Source organism: Chrysochloris asiatica, unplaced genomic scaffold (genome assembly GCF_000296735.1).
Source record: "Chrysochloris asiatica unplaced genomic scaffold, ChrAsi1.0 scaffold00038, whole genome shotgun sequence".
Taxonomy (NCBI): Eukaryota; Metazoa; Chordata; class Mammalia; order Afrosoricida; family Chrysochloridae; genus Chrysochloris; species Chrysochloris asiatica.
The window spans coordinates 19,609,316-19,618,372 of NW_006408556.1; the positions used below are offsets into that span (position 1 = coordinate 19,609,316).

The window sequence follows — 9,057 nt, forward strand, 5'->3', positions numbered from 1 at the left end:
GATTTGCCTAATACAATTTGATTTCTTGACTGCTGTTTCCATGAGTATTGAAAATTACTAATTAGATTTATGATTAGCTTTAAAAAAATAATAAAATTTGCTGTCAGGTTGATTCCAACCATGCATGATAGAGTAGAACTGCATTCCATAGGGATTTCACTGGCTGATTTCTCAGAGTAGATCATGAGGTTTTTACAAGGCACGTTTTTGTGTGAGTTGAAACTTCAAAACTTTTAGTTATCAGCTGAGCCTATTTACAGCAGCCAGGAATATCAGTGTAAAATTCCAGAGGTACAATTGAAAACCATATATTCAATAAGTGGCATTTTAATTTCTTTTCAGAATAAATTTTTGGCCTGAAATCATGATAAGCATATTTGCAATCATAGCTTTCAATTGTGCATTTGGAACAGTAATGGGAACGTGCTGGTAATCTAGATAACCTTACAAGGTAGGAATATGTGCAGCCACTCATATGTGACCACTAAAAGAGGAGTTATTTAACACTGGAATACATATCCATTCAGGCATTGAGTTTAAACACTGTTCCTGTTTAAAATATTTTTTAAAAGGAAAAGTACCCCTACTTGCTAACTCCCAATATGACCCAACTTTAGTGATCACTGGTGAATTTCTGTCCTGGGGCACAATCTTCTCCATCTCTGTGTATACAATTTCTATTTGGGCTGCACTCAAGGTCTAGACAAGTGCTACTTCCTCTGTGAGGCCTTCTTCTCTGATCCCCAATTGTAAAGTCTCTCTCCTCTAAACGTCTAAGTACTTTATCTACACCTCGCGCACATTACACATTTGTTTGTGTACATTCTCATCTTACACATTATATTAGATGACCCTTATATCTGATCCATCTTTGTATTCCTTGAAGATGGATCAGACACTGTGTTAGCTATCTAGTGTTGCTATGACACAAATACGACAAGTGGGTGGCATTAACAAACAGAATTTTCTCACAATTTAGGAGGCTAAAAGTTTGAATTCAGAGCACTGACTTTAGGTGCAGTCTCTTTCTCTAGCTCTCTCTTAGTCCACGCTTGTCTCTTCTCAGCTTCTTTTTCTTAGTTCTTGGTGATCCCTTGTGGCATGGCATCTAGTGTCCTCCATCCATGCTTCCCTGCATTTTACAGCTCAGAAGAGATTGACTTAAGACACACTCTACACTAACACTGCCTTATTACAATAACAAATTTCCTAAATGGAACTATAACCACAAGCATAGGAATTAAGTTTTGAAACACATGTTTTGTGGTTTCAAAATTCTATCCATAATAGACATGAATCCATCTTTCTAAAGGTAGACTTTCAATCAATATTTGCTGAAGAAATTCTTCTTGTATTTCAACCTCTCTTCAATTAAGTGGCTAACTCAGAGGACAAGGGAAATACTTCTTTGTGTCTTCTCAGAACTGGCCCCAGATCTGGGTGTAAAGGGGGTGTATATAATAAATGTGTTATCTTAATCTGAATTAATTCACTTAATTAATATGCTAAGCATCCTACTGTCCCCTTCCCATTAGTGTGATGCTGTGGGTTAACGCGCTGGACTACAAGGGCTGCTTGAACCACAAGGTCAGAAGTTCACGCTCACCAGCCACTCCTCGGAAACCCTATACAGGGTCGCTATGAGTCAGAACCATCTTGAAGACACTTAACAACAATAACAACAATCTGAATTAATTTACTTAATTAATTTCCTAGGCATCGTATTGTTCTCTTCCCATTAGTAGTAAAACCGGGTTGTTTCAGGCTCTTCTCTTACACTTTACTCAGCTTTGGCAAAGTCTGGAGCATTAAGATGACTAGGGTAGTCTTGGGGTAGGGTCTCAAAATCCTTAAAGACCTAGAGTTCAGGCCACCCACCAAACATGAATCTAAGCTGATAGTAATTCCCTCTGTTTCCACTGGTTTCCTCACTAGACTTAGCTTTTGCATGGTGTTGGCAATGTATTCAATACGCATAATAGCTGTTGAAATTTCTGAGCATTTCTTTCAATTTATTCAATGTGCATTCCTTCTGCTTTCACACTTCAAAACTTTCCTTTTCTGGAAATTGATGTTGGAAACAAAAAAATGTGGGAAGAGGATAGGAAGAAAACTAGCATTTTCTCAAGTAATTCCATCATGGGGGATTTCAGTGACTCTCAATATAATTTTAGAATTGCAGAGCTGTATATATTCAAGTTTCCATGCTGCCCAAATGTCAACTCAGGTCTCTGAATCTGCTACATCTGGGAAGCTCTGACTAGAGGAATATATCATCACTACCTATGAGCACTAGCTGGAAGCACTAGCTCTCCTCAGGGAGGCAAAGAACCAGTCTTTGGTTGCATGTTGGTGTGGGAGCAACTCCAGCTCAGAACACCCCTCCTAACAACCTCTGTGCTTACTTGCTCTCTCGCAGAAATTTGCACCCTGGCTGAGGTTGCTGAGATGACAGTCACAGCTCTGGAATGATCTTGCCATATGAAGGTAGCATTTCTGGGGATCAAGGCATGTGGGAGGGAACCAGGTGTAACCATCTTCACAAGCACACTTCAGGGCTCCATTCAGGCTGCTACAGTCTGCATGAAAACAGAGTTTGATCTCATGGGATATGGTTAAAATTTTGATTATTCTTGAGTTCTGATCCTTGGCTCTGACATGGAATTTCAACGTAAACGTAGTATCTTTTACAAAAAGTAACAGGGATGAAAAAAGTTATGTTTATAATACGGAAATGTCCATTCAAAGACCAAACTCTGAAGTTGATCTTAGGAACCTACAACCCAAACTAACAAAACAAAGCCAGTTGCCATTATCAAATTGATGACCCCGTGTGTGCCAGAGTAGAACGGCGCTCCATATTGTTTTCAAAGCTGATGTTTCAGAAATACATAGCCAGGCATTTCTTTGGAGTTAGTCTGAGTGGATTCAAACTGCCGACCTTTCCATTAACAGCCAAGTGCAAAAGCTTTTTATGTAATCTAGGGACTCCATCAGAAACTTGGATTCTTTCATAACATTTGTTGTTGTTGTTAAGTGCTGTTGAGTTGGTTCTGACTCATAGCAACCCTGTATAGGGTTTTGAAGGAGCAGCTGGTGAATTTGAACCACCAGCTTTGTGGTTCAAATGACCTGGGGTCCAGTGCTTATCCTACAGTGCCTCAACAGGACATAGCAAAACAAAATAAATTTGCTGATGTTTGTATCCAAAAGAAGGATGTAGAGCCAGTGGATAGTTCTTGCAGTGAAGAAAGAAGTATAACAAGGTATTTATAACCAAGGAGTTTTTTGAGCAGTTCCAGAGGATATTTGACCAATATCTTCTCAGAGTCTCTTCTCTTACCTCCATACACCTACCACCATTTCAATGTAGGCCTTATAAGCAAGATGAGAAAGGCAGGAAGACTATTTTTTGACCAATAAGTTGAAAAAATTTATCAGCCAATCCTGGCAAAGTCATTCCATATATGACCTGAAATTCCCACCAAAAGCCATTATTTTTTAATAGACAAAAAAAGTGTGGACGTATACGTGGAGTTGTACAGTGAATGGGAAGGACTTTAGAAATGGAAAAATGAGGACCATTTGAATCTATTTTCAGCCATTTTACCAGTTGAGTGACCTCAGTTTCTTCATGTATAAGATTGAAATAGTAATAAGTTTACTTCTCAATTTATTTTAATTGTGTGTCTTTGTGGTGCCTTGAATTTACTTGATATGGCTTTTGTATACAGAATCATATTAATTTCCACCAGTGATTGTGTGAGACCATGCAAATATGGAACACAGGACTCTAAAGCTGAGATTGCTTAGTTTTGCCCTCCAGCTAGGCTTAAAAGGAGGTATCTCAGAAGAAGAGACGGAAGATCCCAGGACCATCAAGAAGGAAGAACATGAGTGCAGCATGAGACGTCAAGAGGCAATGACAAGAGGCCACAGCACAGGTGAAGGCAGAGAAGACAGCAGAGACAACAGCAGAGGTAGTGGCATGGAGAGACAGAAAAGCTTCCAGCTCCAGGTCTATACACTGAGTAAAGCCGAGCATCTACAGGCAGGAGACTGCCTTGAAGAATATGCCCTTTGGGCATTCACAGACTGTCTAACGGAGCTTTGTAACTTGTACTTGAGCAGAGCAGAGGTCAAGGCACCACATGACTGAGAGGGGGGAAATAAGAGTGAGGTGTGCCTGCAGTATGGAAGACAAGAGGCGTTCCTGGCTGGAGAACTGTTTATCCTCAGTTGGTTTTGATTCTGAATTGTAACCTGTTCTTTCCCTAAAAAAAAAAACAACAACAAACAACAAAAAACACAATTGTGAGTATTGTTATGAGTTCTGTGTGGTCATTGCAATGGATCATCGAACCCAGATATGAAGCAGAGAGTTTTGTGGGAGGGATGGCTGGTGTCAGAAAAAGGAAAAGAGGTTGTAGGGTAAAAGCATGTCTGATGTCTGTTTCATACAAATCAGTCTTGAATTGATTTTGAATTTGATTCTCTTTCCTGTAGTAAAGCTAGGGGAAGTCGGACATGGTCCCCATATGGTTTTTGCAGCCAATTAGAAGATAATGCCTGGCTATGTCATAAACCTTAGAGCAACCACTGAAAAAAAGAAAAGAAACAATAACAACAACAACAACCAAAAAATGTAAATACTAAGTCAATAGTGGCGATGGAGTGAAATCTTACAGTATGCTCAATCCAAAGGAAGTTAGATCCAAGAAGAAAAACACCAAGACTTATAATAATCAAAGTTTTCAAAACCAAAGATAAGGAAAGAATCCTGAGAGCAGCTCAGGAATAATAAAAAGTTACCTACGAAGGAGAACTAAATAAGATAAACTCTGATTTCTCAGCAGAAATCATGCAAGCAAGAAGACAATGGAATGACATATACAAAACTCTGAAAGAAAAAATTGCCAACAAAATACCAGATTTCCAGCAAAATTGTCCATCAAATATGCTGGTGAAATCAGGTCCTTTTCAGATAAATGGAAATTAAAAGAATTTGCAAAAAACAGAGCATCATTACAAAAAATACTAAAGGGAGCTCTTTGAACAGAAAACCAACAGCAACAGATGACAACTTGAGATTAACATACATGACAAAGCACCTACACTCAACCCAGGTATAGATTATTCAAAGTAAACAGACCTACAAGACTGAACATAGAGAATCAGAGTTACCCTTGCAACAACTAAAGAAACCCATAAAAGTAAAAAAGAGAGAATGAGGTAGTTACAGAACTTGCCAATGAAAAGGAAATCAAGTAGATTTCAAGAGAGAATTAAAAGAAAAAGAAAAAAAAATGAGCTAACTGTAACTCTAAAAACCAGACCAAGTCCTACCCCTAGCCCTAGCCCAAACTGAACTGCTAACAACAAGGTCCATAGTTTAAACCCACCAGTCTCTCCTTGGAAACCTTATACAGGGTTGCTATGAATCAGAATCAACTTGATGGCACTTAACAGGTTAGACTCGGGGCTAAGGGGATGCAAAGACTGATGGGACAAAGGTAAAAGTTTGGGATGAGAATTGGAAGATTTAAGCAGATCTTGTATGACATAGTTGAATCTCCCTTATCTGACTGTATTATTGGTATGGATCGTATGCCTAATTGGGAAACACTCCCTCTACCAAGTATTATAAAATTGAATTTTACAGTACTGCCTTTAGGCCAGTAAGAATTGCCCAAACTCACTCAGATTTTTATTTAAAATAATACACGGTATCTGGTGGGCAAAAAGGATATTACTACTTTGATTAAAGACATGCTGAAAACTGGAGTGTTGGTGTCAACAAATTCTCTATGTAACAATACTGTGTGGCCTGTGAAAAAGGCAAATGGTTCATGGAGGTTGACAATAGATTATCAAAGTATAAGTAAAGTAGTGCCACCTGTGGCTTCAATTGTTCTAGACATGATATCATTGGTCCAGAAAATACAGCAGGCTAAAGGAGACTGGTACTCAGTGATTAATCTTATTTTTCTCCATCCCAGTCTCAGAGCGAGTCAACCAGAATTTGCTTGCATATGGGAAGGATCCCAATACATTTTCAGCATGTTGCCATAGTGTTATTTGAACTCACCAGTTTATTGTCATAGTATGGTTAGAAGAAATTTAGACTTGGTACAGGTCTCAAGTGCAGTGATGCATGACATTGATGTTATGTTAATATCAAACATGGAAGAAGAAACTAGGGCAGATCTGAAAGCAGTGTTGGGTCATATGACCAACAGAGGCTAGTTAATAAATCCAGCAAAACTCCAGAACCCTGCCAAAGCAGTGAAATTCTTGGGAATAACTTGGGCTGGAGCCACACCAGACATTCCACAAGCAACCAAGAATAAACTGCTGTTGCTACCTACCCCCAAAACTAAGCAGGAAATCCAATGTGTGACTGGTCGATTTGGATTGGGGAAGGTACATACACCGCATCTGAAAATACCGCTAGCTCCTCTCCATAAAACCACTAGGAAGAAAGCGGCATTCAGATGGGGGCCTGAACAATGGTAGGCTATGTCTGAGTTACAGAAAGCAGTCTCACTACTTTAGGCTCTTATGATCCACATGTAGATATAATTTTGGAGGTGTCTGCTACATGTGCTTGTGTAGACGAGCTATGGCAAAAACTTGAGAATGATGCCTTACAAGGACCTTTGGGATTCTGGACTAGAAAATTTCCAGATGCCAAAACACCTTATATGTCATTTGAAAGGCAATTATTCACCTGCTATTGGGTTTTGATTGAGACTGCCTCAATGACAGAAGGACATAAAAATCATCATGAGACTGGAGATACTCGTAATATCTTGGGTGATGTCAGAGAAACACTTGAATAAGGAAGGCGGTGTCCCAAACAATTTTGCAATAAAATGGAACCGGCTCATACAGGAACAAGCAATGTGAGGGGAGGGGAGATGCAGGGAGGCACCCACTGTATCCATGAGCTCGTAGCCTCTTTCCCCATATATCCCACTCTAGACCCACCTGAAAAGCTGCCGGAGCCCACTGTCACATGGATTATGTCCTATGAACAACTTTCTGTTGACCATCAAAAGGCTCCTTGGTTCGCAGATGGCAGTTCCAGGGTACATGGACAACATGTGGTGTGGAAAGATGTTGCATTAAGACTGACAGATGGACAGACCCTGATTGAAGTAGGTATGAACAGGTCAGTTCAATGGACTGAACTGCATGCAGTCTTCCTGATTGTGATGGAAGAATTGGACAGTGGTGAGAGCCCATATGTTTGGATTTTTACTGACTCAAGGACAGTAGTCAATGACGTAGCTATATAATCAGGCATACGTACAGTGGAAAACTGGATTGTTAAAGGACATTTGTGTGGGATAAGGAACTATGGAAAGCATTCTGGAAATTGAAAGGGAGCATCAGTGCAGAACACAGCAATGCCCAACAAACAACCCTTTTCCTGGATCAGATTCCAATCAGCAAGTGTTGGTATGCTCCCTTGATGTGGCCAAGTGGGTCTATGAATTGTGGTGCACAGATGATTGTGGTTCACAATGCAAGCTAAAGTTGGAAAACTACTTGCATATCAAAATGAATATTCAGTCTCAGAAATGGACAAAGGGAAAAGGAATAGATAAGGAAAAGGAATGGATAAGGAAGTTTGGCAACAATGCAGAAATGGGCTGAATCTAGACACATCTCTCTTGTACCTTCTGAGGTACAAAATGCCAATAAGGACTGCTTTGTCTACCAGCAAGAAAAACAGAGGTTACAGATGGCTAAGGAATAGATTCCCTACAAGTAAGACCCTGCACACAGCTTATAGATGGATTATATAGGATCAGAGACACTAAGTCGCTACAAATGGGTCCTCATATCCATAGGTACTTACTCTGGACTGGACTTTGCATATCTTGCAATGGGTGCAGATGCCAAAAACACCATTAAGGGATTAGAACAAAAGATGCTGTGCCAATTTTGGCCACCAACTTGTATTTCCTCAGACCAAAGAACACACTTTACAGTCCAAAGGGAGCAACAATAGACCAAGAAACATCATATTAAATAGATAAACCAGCCTCAGAGTAATGGTTTGAAGGAGAATAGAATGGACAGTTGAAACATTTGTTATCTAAAATGGATAACTAAAGGCATGAAGGACTGGCTCACACACATTCATGAGCATGCTCACACTCAATATGAATAGGGCAAAGGCGGGATCAGCACTGAAGAGATTCCTACATTTCTCACAGGGATCTGAGGAAGGTGGGAGAGGATGCTGGTACCACTGTACAATACTTCCCCATGTTACCTGAAATTTCTGTTTTCCTACTGCATGCTACAGTCCCCAAAGCAGGGATGCATCTGAGAGTACCAGAAGAAGGGGTGGTCCCTCAGCAAGAACTGTAACCATACCCTTGAATCTGTATGTCAGAATTCCCAAGGCCCTGATAGGATGGAGTGTACCTTCTCCACATCTGGCAAAATTGAGATTAGCAGTAAATAGTATCGTATTGCCTAATGATCAAAATAACTCACTAATCTTGTACTTTTGTTACCCTACCCAACATGAATAAGAGTAGACAGAGGGGGGTGCATTTGCTAGATGGTCTTCCTACTAGTAATCTGGACTAGCATATAGTTGAAAGAGTTGAACCTGATGTCTCTTCTCAAGGTCAAAAAGTTTGGGTAAAAATAAAAGACAAATAGAAAGAAGGAGAAATAATAGCTGAAGGTAAAGGAATGAATAAATGGGTTATACAGTGCAGAAAATCTAACGTTATGCTGACACCTCGAGAGAGACTCAGAGCAAGGGAATAATCTCTCAAATAAGTCTGATCAGGGCCAAGAAGGGTGAAAATGAGACATACTTTTGGAGAACCTGAGCAGGGTAGATGGGCACAAACAGCAGACTCTGGTCCCACAGTAACCTCACCCTTTGGACTCTTTGCCATACTGAAGGACTAATTGTTGATGACTGCTTTGAACTGATAACATGATTGGGAGGAGGGAATTAATTTTTCAAGTATTAAAGAACCAATGGTGGCCTTCCATGCACTATGGGAGTTGTAGTCAGGACAG

The 9,057-nt window shown here is 40.0% G+C and overlaps 1 protein-coding gene across 1 annotated transcript in view; it reads right to left on the bottom strand.

Moving 5' to 3' along the window:
• GPR110 (G protein-coupled receptor 110) overlaps positions 1–9,057 on the bottom strand; it is a 48,168-nt gene that overhangs the window by 25,087 nt on the left and 14,024 nt on the right. Inside the window, exon 4 of the mRNA XM_006860611.1 lies at positions 2,406–2,579. Within this exon, the coding sequence (XP_006860673.1) occupies positions 2,406–2,579 (174 nt within the window). The remainder of the gene's footprint in view (positions 1–2,405; positions 2,580–9,057) is intronic.